The sequence below is a fragment of the Pongo abelii genome, chromosome 2 (genome assembly GCF_028885655.2).
Source record: "Pongo abelii isolate AG06213 chromosome 2, NHGRI_mPonAbe1-v2.0_pri, whole genome shotgun sequence".
Classification (NCBI taxonomy): Eukaryota; Metazoa; Chordata; class Mammalia; order Primates; family Hominidae; genus Pongo; species Pongo abelii.
The window spans coordinates 7,523,787-7,543,722 of NC_085928.1; the positions used below are offsets into that span (position 1 = coordinate 7,523,787).

At 48.8% G+C, this 19,936-nt stretch overlaps 1 protein-coding gene across 2 annotated transcripts in view; it reads left to right on the top strand.

Annotated features, from left to right (window-relative positions):
- The window catches only part of FGD5 (FYVE, RhoGEF and PH domain containing 5), a 125,479-nt gene that overhangs the window by 62,603 nt on the left and 42,940 nt on the right, over positions 1–19,936 (top strand). For both annotated transcript variants that reach the window (XM_024245336.3, XM_024245337.3), the window contains exons 4-5: positions 7,017–7,075; positions 7,187–7,217. In XM_024245336.3, coding sequence (XP_024101104.3) covers positions 7,017–7,075; positions 7,187–7,217 — 90 coding nt within the window. The remainder of the gene's footprint in view (positions 1–7,016; positions 7,076–7,186; positions 7,218–19,936) is intronic.

Genomic DNA, 19,936 nt, shown 5'->3' on the forward strand with positions numbered 1-19,936 from the left:
TTGTTTGAGCCAGCACTGGCCCTTTCCTGCCATCTAACATGGGGAGCTGCTAATCACAATCACCGCCGCTCTCTTAGGATTCCAGAAGGTGAGAGAGCTGAAAGGAGCATTTAGAGACCACTGTTTCTTTTCACTGTGGCAAGAACGTTTAACATAAGAGCTACACTTTTTTTTTTTTTTTTTTTTTGAGACAGTTCTGTCGCCCAGGCTGGAGTGCAGTGGTGTGATCTCGGCTCACTGCAACCTCCGCCTCCCGGTTCAAGAAATTCTCCTGCATCAGCCTCCCAAGTAGCTGGGACTACAGGCTCACGCCACCACGCCAGACTAATTTTTGTATTTTTAGTAGAGATGCGGTTTCACCGTATTTGTCAGGCTGGTCTTGAACTCCTGACCTCAGGTGATCCACCTGCCTTGGCCTCCCAATGTGCTGGGATTACAGGTGTGAGCCACCGCTCCTGGCCAGATCTACACTCTTAATGCCCATCCTTCAGTGAGTGGATAAGGAAAATGTGGTCTGTGTATACAGTGGAATATTATTCAGCCATAAAAAGGAAGAGAATTCTGCCATTTGCAACAATGTGAATAAACTTGGAGGGCTTGATACTAAGTGAAATAAGCCAGTCACAGATGGACAAATACTGCATGATTCCACTTACATGAGGTGTCTAAAATATAGGACCAGGCATGGTGGCTCATGCCTGTGTTCCCAGCACTTTGGGACGCCAAGGCAGGAGGTTCACTTGAGGCCAGGAGTTGGAGACCAGCCTGGGCAACATAGTGAGACCTCGTCTCTACAAAAAATAAAAGAATTAGCTGGGTGTGATGGCGTGCATGCCTGTGGTCCCAGCTACTCAGGAGGCTGAGGCTGAAGGATCACTTGAGCCCAGGTGCCATTGCATTCCAGCCTGGGTGACAGAATGAGATCCCTAAGTCTCTAAAAAATAAAATAGCCTAATTCACAGAAGCAAGGAGTAGAATAGTGGTTGCTGGGGGTGGAGAGGGGGAGAGGTGGCAAGCTACTATTTAACGAAGTTTCAGTGATATAGGAGATCACTGGAAGGAAAACTGAAGCTTGTCACTCGTTCCTTGCTCAGGGCTTTTCAGCAGGTTGGAGGCCAAGTCAGGAGTAGAAGTCAGGCCTCCTGATCCCTCATTCAGGGTGTTCCAAGGTAGCATGCTGCTTCTGCAAATTTGTTACAGACTGTAGCCAGAACCAAAGATCTCTCCAAAATTCAAGGTCTTTTAAGTAGCTGGGCCAAACCCACACTCACACCAGCCTAACCTCAGGAACTGGACTAGTCAGCATGATCTGGAAACTGACCAGCTGGTCCTGGGGAAGCCAGGGTGCCACTGTTGGGTCCCTCTTTCTCCCCTCGCTTGTCCTGGCAGGCACTCACTCTCCTCCGCCTCCTCTTCCTGCTCCTGGTGACAGCTGGGATAAAGAGTGAGCCACCTCTCCCTGAGTACCTGTCTCTGAGTTTTCCAGCAGCTGTTGAAGGCTGTGCTGGAAACCCCGACCTGTGTTCCCTGCCTGCCCCGGTGGTCGCCAGGGGACTTGGAGACTGTGTTCTCCTGGAGCCTAGTGCCCCATGTATCTGGGTTTCTGAGCACTCTCCCGTCTCCAGATGTAACTTCAGAATACTCCAGCAGGCCCCTTCACTGGGACCCTCAACACATGGAAGACTCACAAGGAAAATTTCCCCAGGGCTTGAAACAGCCATGGAAGGTGGCCCCTTCCTTGTGTGCGGATGTGGGTTATTTTAGGGGGGCTGCGTGGCTGAGGAGGCTGGCGCATACGGGGCGTCGGGGGCACCTCAGATGTAGCCTGTGACCTAGAGATGTTTATTGAGGCTGTGGGGATTCTGGGCACAGGAAACTGTGTGAGCCAAACACACCCAGAGGTAGGAAAAAATAGAGTGGGCTTGAGGGATCACCTGGAGCTCCATGTGGCATGGAGGAGTGGTGGAGGGGACTGGGAACAGCCCTGAGCTGAGCCACAGGGGCCCCTTTCTGTAAGCGCTGGGAGCCTCTGCAGCCACTCAAGGGTGCAGGTGACAGAAGGAGGCTGTGGGAATGGCTAGGAGGCTGGAGCTCAGAGTGAATGAGAGACAGGTCAGTCAAGGGTACAGGGAGGGTCAGAGCTTGGGTCCAAGATGAGGGGTGGGAAGCCTGGACTTCAGAGGCAGAGCAGTGTGGAGTGTGGGTGAGGCCCAGACTGGAGGGAGTGGAGGGAGACACTGCTGAGAGACATCTGAAGAGGAGGGAGGTCTCAAGGAGGTGAGCACAGGGCATTCAGATTGGAGTGCCCAGTGACCACAGGTGCAGGGGGACAGGTATGAACTGATGGGGGCGTGTGCCGAGCCAGACACAGAGGCTTTGGGGGCATGGAGCTTGGCAAAGGACTGGCAGAGACCAGTGAAAGAAAGAGGTGGCTGTTAACATCAGGCTGCGCCATCTTAAAGGCCGAGCAGGTATGGACCCAGGAGGCCTATACACAGAGAGGGGAGGCGATGAGACAGGCATCTTGAGGTTGTTCCTTCCTCTCCCACAGGTAGGACATTGTGGGGAAGGATTATGTGGACCCTGGGCATACTTGGGGACCATCCTGAGGGACAGGCCGAAAGGCCTGGGGTTCCCTGGCCCCTGTAATAATAAAGTAATGCTAATGTCTTACTCCCCTGTAGCTCTTTACTGATTGTGAAGAGCTTTTCCATCCACAACCCTTTGCTGTCTTTGTGTGACAACCTCTGAAACAGTGGTTCTCAAAACTTTGGTCTCAGACCCACCTCCCCTCTTAAAAATGATCGAGGGCCCCAAAGAGTTTTTGTTTCTGTGAATCACATCTCTGCAATGTTTACCACATTAGAAAGTAAATCAGAAAATTTTGAAACATCTTTTAATGCATTTTAAAATAACAAACCCATTACATGTTAATACAAGTAGCACTTTTATGCCAAAAAAAAAAAACAAAAAAAAACACCACCTTGTTTTCTAAAACAATCAAGAAAAAACAGGGAGAAGAGTGACATTTTTACATTTTTACAAATATTAATGTCTGGCTGAACAGAAGGTAGCTGGATTCACCTATCCACTTCCCCACTCAGTTGGCTGGAATTGTTTTGGTTGACTTAAATGAATAATATCCAGGCTTATACAGATACATAGTTGGAAAAGGGAGGACCTTACATACCTCAGAGGTTCTCAGGCTGTATTTTGGGAACTGATGTCCTAGAAGGAGGCTGAGCACCCAGTTTTATAGTTGGAAAAACTGAGGCATGGAGACAGAGGACCCGGATTGTTGACTCTTTGTATGACCCACTATGTAACACTGAGGTTCCCTGGACGAAGAACTACCCCTCCCGACCTGCCCGAGTCCCAGAATAGCCAAGTGTTGAACCAGCTGTTTTGCTGGGGACCAGGGAGGAGGCCGGTAGCCCTGGGGACAGCCTCAGGCAGGGGCAGGTGGCCTGATGTTAACACCCATAGCTTCAGCCTGAGAAATGCCACAGCAATAGCATGGGCCTTGGCACCCCCATCCCCCAAGCTCCTGGGAGGAGCCCTGTTCCCAGAAGCCTGTCCCTGGATGCTGCCGTCAGCCTCGGAGTTCATTTCCTGGTTAAACAAACATCTATATTAAATGGCCCAGTTGGGCAACGCCCAGAAGCAGTTTCTGCGTGCCTCGGGCACACAGCCTGCCAGGCCTCCCCGTTGGCCGCCTGGCGAAGACACATCCATCATCGTAGAGTCACTGAAGCAGGACTGCCCCGTGTGTCCCACCCAGAATCTGCACGTCTGGCAGGAGGGGCTGGGTGGGACGTGCAGAGGGGCCCGTGTCTGGACCCTACCAAAAGCCTGTCCTCGACAGCTTGGAGATTGTAACAGTGGTAATGATGGCAACTCCAGAAGTTTGGGTATGGTGTGACGGCTGCCATCCATCATCTCATCCTGGCAGGATAGGAACGCCCACCTGTTTGCCAGATGAGGAAATGGAGGAATCTGAGAGGGGCTCGCCCACGGTCACACAGCCACCCATGGCCTTGTTTGGGGGAGGATCCAGGCATCTTGACTTCCAGCATAGTTGTCTTTGTGCCATTGTGGCCACGTTCTGAGGATCCGGAGTGAGGAAGGCTGAGTGCAGAGGGGCAAGCCTAGGCTGCTCTGGTGTGTGTCTGCTCTGATGAAAAGTGCAGCAGGATAAAGATGGGGCGGGGGCCCTTAACCAGGGGTGACGTTTTGCCTCACCCCAAGTCTTAGGACATTTGGCAGTATCTAAAGACATTTTTGGTTGTCACAGTGTGGGTTGAGGGAGTGGAGGCTTCTATTGTCATCCAGTGGGTAGAAGCCAGGGATGCCATTAGTTATCCTGTAATATATAAGAACAGCTTCTACAGCAAAAACTATTCTTCAGAATGTCAACAGTCCAAGATGGAGAAACCCCAGGGTGGAAAATGATTTGGGGTGTTCTTTAGGTCAGGCAGTCATGGATGACTGTGCTGAGATTGTGACTTTTGAGCAGAGACCTAAAAGAACCAGAAAATATAAGTGAAAAGATCTGGGGAAGAGCATTGCAAGAAGAGGGAACAGCACATGCAGAGGCCCTGAGTCAGGAAGGCATCCTCAAGAAGCCAGTGTGTGAGACTGGGTTGGTTATTCTCTACCAGATCTCAGACGAAAACACTGAGGCTCAGAGATAGGGGCTCGCCAGAGGTCATACCATGAAACAGTGCTGGAGCTGGGTTTGAAATGGATGTGATTGATTCCAGAGTCCATTTGCTTTCCACTGTCGCTGCTGCTACTGCCCAGCCTTCATTTTGCGGTTAAGGCCTTTCCCCTACTCGACTCTATAATTATTTTTTTCTTCTTCTATCCCTGGTTACTTGGTTTTGTTCCTGGCACCACCTCAGTGACAAAAACAACAAGGATAATGATGGCCGATAATTCCATAGTGCTTGCCGTGTGCCAGGCACAGTTCCAAGTGTGAGAGATTCTCTATATAGACACTCATCTGATCCTTATGACATGCATATGTGCTGGATACTATTCTCCTACTGTGCCCATTTCACAGGTAAGAAAATTGAGGCACAGAGAGCTAAATGACTTGTTCAACAAATAAGAGTTAGAGGCAGGAAACTGCCTAGTTCCAAAGCCCATGCTTTTTTGTTTGTTTGTTTTTGTTTTTGAGACGGAGTCTCACACTGTCGCCCAGGCTGGAGTGCAATGGCGCAATCTCAGCTCACTACAACCTCCGCCTCCTGCCTCAGCCTCCTGAGTAGCTGGGATCACAGGCGCCCGCCACCATGCCCGGCTAATTTTTTTGTATTTTTAGTAGAGACGGGGTTTCACTGTGTTGGCCAGGCTGGTCTTGAACTCTTGACCTCGTGATCCACCCACCTTAGCCTCCCAAAGTGCTGGGATTACAGGTGTGAGCCACTGTGCCCGGCCTCAGAGCCCATGCTTTTAACCACAACACTATGCAGTGACTTTCTCAGCAGTGATTTTCTTATCACTAGAGTGGATCACTCACTTGACGAGTTTAGTGACACACAAGGTTCAGCACAGAAGGGAATTTAGAAGTTAGTTTGTCCACATATGGGGAAACTGAGGCTTGACCTTGAAAGTGATTTGTGTAGAGTTGTACCAGGAGGCAGGTGTTCCCAGCTGAGTGCCCTCTGCTCTGCCATGGGCCACCGCTGCCAGCCATGCCTGCACATTCACAGCCTCCCCCGTCTATTTCATCAGGCCGCCACAGCGTGTCTTTGCATTTCTGGATCCCAGCCACTAGTTGTGTCTGATATCCGGCAGGTTTGGGGCCACCCAGCAGGAGCCTTCTTGTGGCAGAAGGCCCAGACATCTGTCTCAGCCCAGCCCATCCTTCCTGTTTATAGACATAATCTCAGTCTATTTCCAGATCATATAGGTGTGGAAACTGGGGCTCAGATGGGTTAAATAGCTCACCATCTGAGGTCAGCCTGCAGAGTTAGTGCTTCCCAAGGGGAATGAATGTGCACTCGCTCACTCACTCACTGATTCCTCACTCACTCTTTCAGTCAACAAAGAGAACTACCATATGCTAAGCACTGGTCATGCAGAGGTGGGAGTTCCTGGTCCGTGCCCTCCTGGAGAGATGTAATTGTTTCACAGTAATGATAAGTGTCATGAGAGGGGGATGCTCAGAAAGGATACCTAGCCCAGCCCGTTGAGTGGGGAGGTTCAGGAGAGGCTTCTTGGAGGAGGTGCTGCCGTGGCTAAGTCTTACAGGATGACTGGGAGTTAGCCAGGTAGAGGAGGGGGAAAGGACGCTGAGGGAACAGCATGTACAAAAGCAAGAGAAAAGAGAGAATTCCTCAGTACAGGGAACCACAGGTTGCTCAAGATTGGTGGGGTCATGAAGTGGGATATAAAGGTCATGCCATCATCGTGGCCATTGAGCATTTACTAAATGGCAGGTGCCATGTGGGGCATTAGCTCAACAACCTTCAGAGTTAGGTGCTGTTAAAATCTGCATTTACAGCTGGGCTCAGTGGCTCACGCCTATAATCTCAGCACTTTGGGAGGCCAAGGTGGGCGGATTGCTTGAGCCCAGGAGTTCAAGACCAGCCTCGAACTGGTCTATGTAATGAGACCGTGTCTCTACAAAAATTTTTTAAAATTAGCCAGGTGTGGTGGTACATACCTATAGTCCCAGCTACTTACGAGGCTGAGGTAGGAGGATCGCTTGAGCCTGAGAGTTCAAGTCTGCAGGGAACTGAGATCACGCCACTGCACTCCAGCCTGGGTGACAGAGCATGACCTTGTCTCAAATACAACAAATACATTTTTAAAATAAAATAAAATCCACATTTACAGATGAGGAAACTGAGGTGCAGAGAGGTTAAATAAGTTGTTGAAGAACATACAGGTAATGAGTGCCAGGAAATGGTCTGAGGAATGCTTGGAACTTGCCTTCAGCAGCATGGTGGCCTCCTCTAGAAACCACTGATGCCTGTCCCACCTGATTGCTCTCTTTCCTCCCACAGGTGGAAGGACAGTCCAGAGCCCTTGTCATCGCACAGGAACTGCTATCTTCAGAGAAAGCGTGAGTCCCCAAGGAGCTGCCTGTGGCCTTGAGCTTATAAACAAAACGTCACCCTCCTGGGTTTACACAGGATGGGGATTAATGCAGCCTCATCCCTCTTTCCCTCTGCAGATACGTGGAGATGCTCCAGCACTTAAATCTGGTGAGTTAATCATTTTAATTGTCCAAAACTAATTGCCGTTTTACAAGTCTGTGATATAAGAGGCAGGAAAGCAATGGAGACAGAGGTGATTTCCATTAACAGAGGCCTGGCAGCAGGCAAGCACTCACTGAGGCTTTTCAGGGAAGTCCGTCTCCTGATTAATGTGCTTCCAGGGGCAGACAGCAGATGCGTCTCCTTGCTCAGGGATGGGGTGCGTGGGGGCATGGTCTGAGGTTTTCGGCAGGATGTTTGAGGTTTCCTTAGCCCTCTTGCTGAGAAAGGTAGGAAGAGGACAGTGGAGTGTTTCTGGGCATTGCTATGTGTGAGTTTGTGTATGTGAGTTTGTGTGCCTGTGTGTGTGTGTGATGTTTATGTTTGTATGGAGAAGGTGTCTGCCTGGTGACAGAGCAGCTGAGGGTATCAAGAGTCTTCCTCAGTCTCCTGAGCATCAGGGCGGTAGTGCCTGAGCTGGTGGTGAGGGGCTCCTTTGGGCTTTCAGAGGAAAGGAGGCCAGACTTGGGGACAGCTTGAACATCAGGCACTGCTCCCCTTCATAACCTTAGGACAGCTTGCAGAGTGTCCCTTTGCAGTCAGCTCAATTCAGTTCAGCAAGCATTGTTTTGAACTCTTGCTGCATGACAAGAACTGGAGAATGGGAAGACAGGTCAGACAGGGCCCTTCCCCAGGAGCTCTCTGGCCAGCGAAGGGGACAGATGAGGGGGGTGACCAACAGCCTTGGGCAGGCTTCCCTGAGGAGGTGATGTTTGGGGCTAGGCCATAGAGAAGGGTGAGAAGAGGTCACAGCAGACTTGGGAAGTGGGGGACCATGGTGGACTCAGGCTCCCTGCTCCTTTGAGCTCTCTCTGGGCCATTTGCACTCTTGCCATGGTCGAGCACTGGGTTCTATGGTGCTTTGAATCATTCACCATCTCCAAGAATGTCAGAGCTGGGAATGTGCACCTGGACATTTTGTAGGTGGTGATGTGGAAGCCCAGACGAGGTGACGTGGCCCGCGTCACACAGTGGTGGAGCCAGGACAAGCGCCGGGTCTCCTGGCTCCCAGGCCACTCCACTCTCATTCACCGGGTGTTCCTGGCTGCCTTGGGAGCTCCATGGGGCAGGGACCATCTCTGGATGTACCAGAGCACTCAACACCAAGCCAGGCCTCTTGCTGAACCCAGCTGAGGTCCCTGTCAGCAATGTCACCCTGGCATCACATCCCCACGTGAGCTGATAGCAGCCAGGACCCCAAGAGGGCAGATAGAACACTACTCTGGTCTGTTGCTCTCGGCCCCTCGTTTTTGTCCCCTCAGGATGAAAGCTTTGTGTGCACTCTTGAACCCCAAAGCCCTCAAGTATGAAATGTACCAGCCCCCATTCAGCTTTTATACCTAAAAGATCTATTTGGCAAAGGCCTGAAGGATCAGTTTCCCGTTTTTTTTTCCTTCTCTCTCCCTCATTTCTGGGCTGACAGCATGACAGAGGGGCTGGGCAATTTTGTTTTATGACTTTATAAGAGGGTTTTAACTGGGAAACTTGCATCTGTGTTTGCCCTGCTTCCTGCCAGTTGGAAAGACATTGAAGCCCCTGGTAATCCATAATAAGATCCTGAGGATGGGGTGAAGGGAGAGCCCATAAAAGTCATCACTCAGGCCAGGCACGGTGGCTCATGCCTGTAATCTCAGCACTTTGGGAGGCCGAGGTGGGCTGATCACCTGAGATCAGGAGTTCGAGACCAGCCTGGCCAAGATGGTGAAACCGCATCTTTACTGAAAATACAAAAATTAGCCGGGTATGGTGGTGGGCACTTGTAATCCCAGCTACTCAGGAGGCTAAGACAGGAGAAATCACTTGAACCCAGGAGGAGGAGGTTGCAGTAAGCCGAGATCGTGCCACTGCACTTCAGCCTGGGTGACAGAGCGAGACTCTGTCTTAAAAAAAAAAAAAAAAAAAAAGTCACCACTCAGAAGCTGGTTGCAGGAAGTTGTGGGGTCTGGAACTATATTTTATCGTATCAGTGCTTACGGGGATAGAGGGGGCAGACATCTCCCAGTGTGACTCCAGGTCCTAGCTAGGGACATGAGTCTTAAAGGAGACCCATAGACTTTGGGGCACTCTCCACCACTCCCTGGCTTCGAATCTATCCCTGGTTGCTAAGCTTGGCAAGTTCTTCAGAATTTTCTCTTAGAGACTGGTGCTGTTGAGATCCCAAGGCTGTCCAGTGATGAGGAGGAGCTGACGGTGCCTCCCATATCTCTCCAGCAGGAAAGGTCCTGTCTTCATTGTGCTATTGTTGTTGGGAGTGGGGAGTGGCCTTCTGTGTTTGGGGTACAGCTCTGTGCTTGTCACATGGTAGCTATAGCTAACTCAGTGGCTGCCATGAATTCTAGTCATCCTGATGGCCACAGTCCTGGGTTTGTGTAGCCTATGGGCTCCACAGGAATGGAGTTTACATTTTTAAACATTTGTGAAAAAAGACAAAGGAGAATATGCGACTGAGACCATATGTGGGTCACAAAGCTTAAAATATTTATCATCTGGCCCCTTACAGAAAAAGCTTACTGACTTCTGGTTTAACGGCTGCCTTCCATCCTTCCAGGAACCCAGTCATAAGAACATTTCTCACCTACCCATCTGTCAGTCTCTACCCATCCACCTAGCCAGCCAGGCTTTCACCCACTCATCTGTCCTTTCATCTATTCATGCATCAAGTGACACAGCCATGCCCCCATTCACTCCCAATTAATCCACTACTCAGATGTCTACCCACCTATCCAACCATCCATTCCTCATCTACCCATCCAACCAGCAATCCATCCATTCATCTATCCATCTGAATTGACCATTCATTCTGGAAACATCACAGGATGTTTACTGTAGGCACTGAAATAGGCCTTGGAGCCCCAAAGCTGAATAAGGCTCAGAACCTGCCCTTGAGTAGGTTTCCTTTTGCAGGGAGAGAGAGTGGAGTTGGGGAGGAGAAATCAGTATGTGGACAGACAATTTACATTACTCCGTGTAAGTATAATTTGCAGAACTGTGGTTTTGTGCAGAATCTGCAGGAGCATGAGGGAGGGAAAGACATATGCAGGAAGGTTTGCAGAAGAGGTGCCATTGAGATGGACTCTCAGGGAGTTCACCCGGCCAGGGTAGTGGTGGAAGAGGACGTGTAAAGTAAGGGAGTCAGCATGAGCAAATGCTCACAGGCTCATGGTATGTTTGGAGAATGACACATCATTGCACATGGTTAGAACATAGAAAATTTTGGAAAGCCAGGCAGGAGGTAGGATCAGGGATCAAGTAATGGATTCCCAGATAAGGCTAGGACCAGATCGAGAAGTACCAAAAATGCTGAGCCAAGGACCTTATGCCTTTCCTTGTATATGGTGAACAGCTAGAGATTTTGAACAGGTGTGGCACCTGGACACCTTCTATCCTGTTTTTTCATCTAAAACAAGTCTCTCCTAGAAGAAGCCAAAAGTTCCTACCAATCCCTCCTTTGGGCTAAGGCATTCAGAAGGCCTGTTCAGAAGCCAGTTTGCTGATTGGGAGATAACTCTGGAAGTTGTCACCATCCTGCCCCAGGAGAAGTTTCCCCACACAGGAGGCCCACATGACCTGGCCCCTGTCCACCTCTCTGGCAGTACTTCCTTTACCATTTACTTCATCACTGCCTTCAGCCACACTGGCCTTCTTACTGTTCTTCAGATACTACGAATGCATTCACATCTCACAGTTTTGCTCTTCACCCTACTGGAATGTCCTACCCCGATCTTCTCATTCAGGTCTCAGCTCAAGTGTTACCACTTCAAACTAGTGGTGCCCCAGAACTTAGTGGCATAAGACAACCGTGTTGTTATGCTCACAGATTCTCTGGACTAGAAATTTGGACAGGGCACGGTGGTGGGAGTTGGTCTCTGTTCCATGATATCTGGGGCCTCAGCTGGAAGACTCAAAAACTGGGGGTGACCTGATGGCTAGGAGCTGGGATCACCTGGAGGTGTCTTCATGTAGGGAGCCGAAGGCCCATGGGAAGTGACCAACTCAGCGTTCCACTGGAGGCTATATGATCAAACAGCAAACCGTTTGTCATGAATGGAGGATGTGGGCAAACTCACGGCTGTGCCTGCTGACAGAAAGTTTGCTGGAGGCATTCACTTCGTGGCGCTGAGGTTATCTATCACAACATCTAGAGAAAGCAGTCTTGCAGGCCTGCTCTGGACCGAACAGCTGACCCCTTCTTCCACCTCTCTCCTCACTATCTCTTTTGCCTAATAAATACAGAGGGCTGTGTAAAGCTCAGGGCCCTTGTCCACTAGAGGCAAGGTGACCTCTTCTTCCAAATATACTCTTTTGTCTCTTGTCTTTTATTCCTGCGTTCGCCCCCTTTGTTCAGTCCCCCTAGGTCTGTGCGGGTCACATAGTAGACAAAAGAGTATATTTGGAAGAAGGGGTCAGGGGGCACCTTGCCTCTAGTGGACAAGGGCCCAGAGCTTTACACAGCCCTCTGTATTTACTAGGCAATAGAGAAGTGAGAAGAGAGGTGGAAGAAGGGGTCAGCTGTTCGGTCCAGAATAGGCTTGCAAGACTGCTTTCTCTAGATGTCGTGGTAGATAACCTCAGTGCCAGGGAGTGAATGCCTCCAGCAAACCTTCTGTCGGCAGGTGCAGTCGTGAGTTTGCCCACATCCTGCATTCACGATAAACAGTTTGCTGTTTGATCATATAGCCTCCAGTGGAATGCTGAGTTGGTCACGTCCCACGGGCCTTCGGCTCCCTACATCTTCACTCACACATCAGGTGGTTGAGGCTGGCTGTTGTCCGAGACTTAAGCTGGGAGGTTGGCCAGAACACTTGTCTGTGGCCACTCCATGTGGTCTCTGCCTATGCAAGTTTGGGCTTCTGCACAGCATGGTGGCTGGGTTCTAAGAGTAAGTGTCCCAAGAGAGCAGGTAGAAGTGCATGGCGTTTTTATGATCTGGCCTTGGAAGTCCTATGGCACCACTTCCACCATACCCTATGAGTTAAGACAGTCACAAAGGTCTACCCAGGTTCAGCGGGAGGGTACATAGTCTCTCCTATTCAATGGGAGGAATATCGAGCTCACATTGTATAAAAACCATTGAGATAGGAGATATTGTTGTGGATGTTTTTGGAAAAGACAGTCTACTACAGAAGTTTTTCCTAAACATTCTGTGTCGGTTAGGAATTTTGTTTGACTGCTAGTAACAAAAACTCAATTACGATGGCTTAAGTAATTTAGAGATTCTTCTTTCATGTGAAATAAATCCAGAAGCAGGAGATCCAGGTCAAATTTGGCAACTCCACACAGTCTCAGGGACTAAAGTTCCATCTGCAGCATCCATTTCCAAGGTTTCTCATGAACACAGGATGGCTGCTGCAGTTCTAACCATTGCATCTATATCCCAGGCAGGAAGAAGGAGAAAGGTAGAAAAGCAACAGGTCATGCCTCCCAGCTGGGTTAGTCCCCTTGAAAGCTTCACTTGTCAAACTTCTCCTTTCATATCCTTGGGTACTCCTAGTTGCAGAGGAAGCTGAGTGAAAGCTGGGTTCATCTTGGTGGCTCTGCTTCTTGTGTGTTCATCCTGGGGCCTAGGCTGAAGGGGCAGCACGTACCCCAGGAAGCTCTTCCCATGGCGATGGCAGGAGAAACAGCAGCAGGCTTATTAGAATCAAGTTCACAACTGGCACATCATCCTTTCCACACACACCCCAGTGGCAGCAGCAGGTGCCATGGCCAGGCCCAAAGGCATAAGGGGCAGGGACGTGTTCTCCCCTCCGATGAGGCTGTGGCAAGGGTGTGGACGTGGGGAGGGTGACACTCTGTGGATGTACTTCCCTCCTCTGCACTCCATCTCACACCTCGTTTTCTTCACACCACCTTTCCCTGTTTGAAATTACCTAGTTTATGTATTTGTGACTGGTTATGTCGTGTTTTCATTTTCATGCAGCTCACAGTACTTTCTATTAATAATCCCCTTTGTGATTTCTTCTTTGACCCATGGATTATTTAAAACTGCATTGTGTAACTTCCAAGTATTTGTGTGTTTCCCACATCTCCTGCTGCTGATTTCTCATTTATCCTTCTGCTAATCCCATTGTGGTTGGGAAACATATTTTGTATGGTTTCAGTCCTTTTAAATTTACTTAAATGTATTTTATGGCCCAGCATACGCCCTAGCCTACCTGGAGAATGTTCTATGTGTATCTGAGAAGGATGGGCCCTCTGCTTTCGTTGGGTGGGGTGTTCTGTGGATGCTGCGTAGGTCGAGCTGACGGATCCTGTTGAGTCTTCTGCATCCTCACTTTTTGTCCATTGTTGAGAGAGGTGTATTGACCTCTCAGCCAGTGATTATTGTGTTGTATGTCTCTCTGTCAGTTGTGAGGTTTTGCTTCATGTGTTTTGGGGCTGTTTTTAGGTGCTTGTTTGCTGTCTGCCTTCATCACTAAACTCTGAGCTCCTTGAGGGCAAAGAGCTTGACCGTACCCTTGTTCCCAGTGGCTTGTGATGCCTGGTACACAGCTGATGCTCAGTATGTATCCAATGAATGAGTGAGTGATGATGGAGCAAGTTCTCCTCCCAGCAGTCCTATCCTTTCTTCAGTCAAAAAAAACTTCCTGCCAGGCATGGGGGTGCATGCCTGTAGTCTTAGTTACTTGGGAGGCTGAGGCAGGAGAATCACTTGAGCTCAGGTTGCAGTGTACCTTGATCATACCTGTGAATAGCCACTGCACTCCAGCCTGAGCAACATAGCAAGACCCTGTCCCTAAAAAAAAAAAAAAAAAAATTAAAATAAGAAAATAAACTTCCTGAGCACCTGGTCTGGGTGATGTATCAGGGAGTGACGGCAGGGAACGTCTCTGCCCTCAAGGCACTGATGGTCTAGAGAGAGAGATTGGCATGAAAAAGAACAAGAGTAATGCAGTGGTGGGGGGTATACTGAGGTTTAGGGGCTTGAAGGAGGCATCCAGCCCAGTCTTCTTGGAGTTAGAGAGGGATGCCCAGAGGAAAATGTGTTGAATAGCCAGGTGGGTGTGCAGTGAAGAAGGCTGTGCCTGGCAACGGGATCAACGCTTGCAAAGGCCCAGAGGCCAGTTAAGAATGGCACATTTAGGCCCGGTATGATGGCTCACACTTGAAGTCCCAACACTTTGGGAGACCAAGGCGGGAAGATTGTTTAAGGCCAGGAGTTTGAGACCAGCCTGGAAAACATAGTGAGACTCCATCACTACAAAAAAAAAAAAAATTTTTGTTAGCCAGACATGGTGGCTCATGCCTATAATCCCAGCTACTTGGGAGGCTGAGGTGGGAGGATCACTTGAGCTTAGGAGTTTGAGGCTGCAGTGAGCTATGAGCATACCACTGTGCTCCAGCCTGGGTGACAGAGTGAGATCCTTTCTCAAAAAAAAACAAAAAAACAAAAAAAAAAAACAGATGCTCAGGTTCCGCCCTCAGAGATTTTTACTTAATTGATCTGTAACAGCCTAATCACTGATATACCAGACATTAAGCATAGTCGTGAACAAAGCCGAGCAAATCTGAAGTCGAAAACAAGTGAATGAGGCACACTGCTCTCTCTTAGTTAGAGGGGAGGTAACAGAAACATGCAGGATACGTGAATAGTCTGACAATGCAATATTTTGTTGCTTTTTCAGACTGGCATACATGTAACCCAGCCCCAGCTGTGCAGTAGGTGCCCAGGAGGGCTAAAGTCCTCTGGCTAAACATGGCGTATTTTCTAAGAACCTCCATTTTGCTCCAGATACATAATTTAAATAAATTAAACTAGATATGGATATATTTCAGAGACTAATGTAAAATATGCATTCTTTTTTTAAAGTTAAAATAATAGACTTCAAAGACATTTCTGAGATTAGAGTAGCTCCCTTCAGGCTCTGACCCCAAATTTCTGGAGTAGGACACTTGAGAGGCCCTTAGACTGACTGCTGAAGTAACCCAAGAGGGCCTCATGAAGGAGGTGGTCTTTAAAGTAGCTTTGAAAGATCAGCAAGATGTATATTGGATGATGGAAGTGCAGAACAAAGACACAGAGGCTGGAGAAGAGGATTCATAGAAAGCAGTAGTTCTCAAAGCATAGTCTTCAGACCATCAGCGTCAGCATCACCTGGGAAATTGTGAGAAATGAAAATTATCCCACCCCAGCCAAGACCTACTGAATGGAAACTCAGGCGGAATGGAGGGTGGGCAGCAATCTGTGTTTTCCTAAGCCTGGCAGGTAATTTGGATGCACACTCAAATTGGAGAACCACTGTTACACAGAAGTGAGCAGTAAGCTGCAGAGGTAGCTGCACCAGCTCCTGCAGGGACATGGTCACCAGGCCAAGGAGTTTAACTTGGTGCTGAGGGCAGGAGGGGCCACGAAGAGTTTGGAGGATAGGTGAAAAAAATGGGGAGCCCTTGCTTGTCTTCCCTCCCCCAGGGACGTATGTTTGTACACTTGTAACTCTCGCCCAGATAGAACATTTCCATCATCCTAGAAGATTCCTATCATACCCTCCCAAAGGTTACCACTGTTTTGCTCTCTGTCACATGAGATTGGTTTAGCTTGTTCTTGGATGGAATGGAATCATAAATTATATACCGTTACGTGTCTGGCTGCTTTAGCTCAACAGTCTGTGAGATTTAGCCAGCTGTTCACGGGTATCAGTGTTCTTTGGTAGGGATAGCCCATAGTCGGGTTGTCTGTGCTCCTATTCATGAACACGTGGATGGCTTCCAGTTTGGGCTGTTAGAAAGCTGCTGTGAATGTCACCATAAACACCATTTCTCCTTGGTATTTACCCAGGAGAGGAATTGCGGGGTCACAGGATAAGCACAGACATAGCTTTACTAGAAACTGCCAGATAGGTTAACAAAGAGGTTAAAACAATATATATTCCCCCTCCAGTGTATGAGACCAGTGTTTGTTCCACACTCTTGCCAACATGTTGGTATTGTCGGCCTCTGTACTCGTGGCCATTCTGCCGATTGTGTAGTGGTGTCTCCCTATGGCTTAATTTGCATTTCCCTGATGATTAATAAAATTGAATCCTTCGTTCTGTTTATTAGCTATTTGGGAACGCTTTTGAATGTTTCTTTTGCTTTTTTTTTTTTTTAAAAAATTGAGATATCTTTTTTGTATTGCTCTTAGAAGCTCTTTAAGTATTCTGGACACAAGTCCACCTTCAAATCTGGGGATTGTGCATATTTTCTCAATCTGTGACTTCCTTACCCAGTTTTTTTTAACAGCTTCATTGAGATATAAATCTCATATTGTACATTTCAGCCCTTCAAAGTGTAAAATTTCATGGTTTTCAGTATATTCTCAGCGTTACATGATCATTGCACACACGGCCACACACTCCGCCTGAACCATACTCCACCCCTCAGCTCCTCTTCCGCCTCAGGACCTTTGCACCTGCCATCCCTTCTGCCTGGGATGCTTACCTCTTGTCTTAGCATAGGCACTGCCTCCTTGGAAGGCTTTCCCACGGCCAAGCCAGGTCTCCCTTCTCTGGTTTCCTGGGTCCTATGCTTTTCCCCATCACAACATAGGCCCCTGTGTTGAAATAGTCTTTTTACTCATGGCTTTGGAACAATTACGCAGATTGCAAACTCTCTGAGGGCAGAAGTGCATTTCTCCATGCTCCCACTGTTTCCTCCGGGCTTGGTGCAAAGCAGGCACTCCGAATATTTGCTGAATGAATAAAGGAATGAGGACGGGTGCCTCCTACCCACTTCCTCCCTCTCAGATGGCTGCCAGGACCCCCAGGTGTGATGATGGGCCCAAGTTGATGAGTTGATGAGACAGCAGAACCCTTTCAGGGAGTGATGGATGGGGAGGCTGGCACTCAGCACTTCCAGCCGGTGCATGAGTTTTAAGAACGGATGTTTGTGACAATTGTGATTATGCTCTAGTTTTTGAAATGAGTCATGTTGGTGATGGCCATCCTGCCCATTGGGACTGAGTCGATTCAGTGAGGATTAATTACTGACGAGAAACCAGCTTGCAGAGCAATTAATATTTAAGCTCCCTGGAGACTGTTGCAAATACAGCCGGTCTTGTCTTTGCCTGTTCTTCCTTTTCTCTCCCAGCACTGTACAATTGACAAAGCAGTTGTAATCATCAGGAAGAGCCTCTCCACAGCCTCCTGCTATACTTTGTGGTACTGTTATCCCCATTTTACAGGTGAGGAAATTGAGACTCAGGTGACAGCTTGCCCAGTCGTCCAATACCCTATGGAGTATCTGGGCTTGAACACAGCCCAGAACAAATGAGAGTGTGTTGAAAGCCCCTTGTCAGACAGTGCCCACACAAGAGAGGTCGTTGCCCTTATCAGGATACCGGGCTGTTTTTCTTTCTTTTCCTGGGATGCCAGGGCTCAGAAGAGCCTGCGGAGCTGGAGGCTGGGTCCTAAATATGGAGACTCACAGGGAAAGAATTGGGAGTCCTCCTGCCCCAGGTCAGCAGGGAAACCTCCACCCCAGGCTCAGAATGACCCCAGTACCCCAGAGCCAGCTGTGGCAGAAGTCAGAATTACCCACCACCTCCATCCAGCCGCCCTCTGCACCTGCTGCCCTACTCACAACCCTCGCCTCCCATGCCCTCTAAAACATGCTTTCAGGAAAGGCTCTGATAGCTCCTGTACAAGGACATTCAGTTTCTCTTTACAGCTTAGCCATGTGGCTTCCTCATAGGAACACACATACCTTCATCCCAGAGAGTCCATTCGTTAGTTCAAGACTCAGCCCCTTGAGGGTTTCTGACCTTCACGTTGGGGCTAGAGGTTTCCCAAGACCTTGAATTGTGCTGGACTGGGGCTGGCCAGTCTCGGGCAGGAACCAGCTCATCCTCCCTCCTTGGGACTGCAAGCCAGGGTGGGCCATCCTCCATGTGTCCTCCCTGTAGTTCGGGCAGAGCAGGCTATCAGCAGGAGGTCAGCACAGGACAGGATGAGGTGTTCAGGAAGCACAGACCTTTTTAAACTCCACATCTGCTCTCCTTGTCTGATGGCGCAGGCACACGCCTCTGGGCAGATGTTGGAGGCACAGTGCGAGGGGGTCTCTCAGTCTCTACATCTCACCCTGGAGCCCTCCTTCCTTCTCCCTTCATGCGTTCTCCCTCCTTCCCTCCTTCTCTTCCTCTCATTCTCCCCTTCTCTCTCTCTCTCTTCCTCTCATTCTCCCCTTCTCTCTCTCTCTCTCTCTCTCTCTCTGTCTCCCTCTCTCTCATACCTGTTCACTGGATCTGTTTCCTTGTTTTTCATTTTCTCTCTCTCCCCGTTTCCCTCTCTCTGTCCCATCCCACCTCCCTGTCCTCTTTTCTACCCCTCACTGTTCCCCTGCAGGGAGGTGTAGAAAAGCCTCTGGCCTTCACTTGGGGAGAGAAGGCCAGAAAGGCTTCCTGGAGGAAGGGCTGTCCATCCTCTCTCTCAGGCAGTTTCCACTTTTCAATCCTTATATACAAAAGACCTTTATTTATTTTATTTTTTTGAGACAAGGTCTAGCTCTATCACCCAGGCTGGAGTGCAGTGGCACTATCACAACTCACTGCAGTCTTGATCTCCCAGATTCAAGTGATCCTCCCACCTCAGCGTCCCAAGTAGCTGGAACTATAGGCGTGCACCACCATGCCTGGAGAATTTTTATATTTTTTGCAGAGTCTCGCCGTGTTGCCCAGGCTGGTCTCCATCCAACTCTTAGGCTCAAGCGATCCTCCCGTGTCGGCCTTTGAAGGTGCTGGGATTACAGATGTGAACCACTGCATCTGGCCTAAAGATCTTTCCAGCAGTAGAAACTGTCCAGAAGGCCGGGCGTGGTGGCTCATACCTGTAATCCTAGCACTTTGGGAGGCCGAGGCGAGCAGATCACCTGAGGTCAGGAGTTTGAGACCAGCCTTGCCAACATGGTGAAACTCTGTCTCTACTAAAAATACAAAAATTTAGCCAGGCGTGGCAGCAGGTGCCTGTAATCTCAGGTATTCAGAAGGCTGAGGCAGGAGAATCACTTGGACCTGGGAGGCAGAGGTTGCAGTGAGCCGAGATCATGCCATTGCACTCCAGACTGGGCAACAAGAGCAAAAATCCATCTCAAAAAAAAAGAAAGAAAGAAAGAAAGGAAGAAAACTGTCTAGTAGTGGGGTGAAATGTCTTGCTCCATAGTCCAGCTCCCCATCAGGGAGACCATCCAACAAGGTAGAGGAATCATCTTTCCTGAGTGTTGAGGGTGATTTGAACTTCTCCATTTGGGCAACAGTGCATGATCTCTGACCCTGGGATTTTCCCAATATGCATTGCTCCACAGCTCAAGGTGGTTTCAGGATTCCCCGCCCCCACCGCAGCCGTGTATTTACAACTGTAGAGCTAGGCCTCATGCAAGAGCAAATGTATTTGAAGATAAAATATTTTTCTTGTGAGAAAGAAATCTTATATTCTTTATAAATTTTTATTCTTTAATTTATTAAAAAATGCATCATAGATGTACATAGTTTCAGGGTATGTGATCATTTAATATGTTTATATAATTTGTAAAGAGCAAATCAGTGTACTTGGAATATTTATCACCTTAAATATTTGTCTTTATGCTGGAAACATTCAAATTATTCTCTTCTAGTTATTTTATTTATTTATTTATTTATTATTTATTTATTTTTTAGAGGCAGAGTCTCACTCTGTCACCCAGGTTGGAGTGCAGTGACA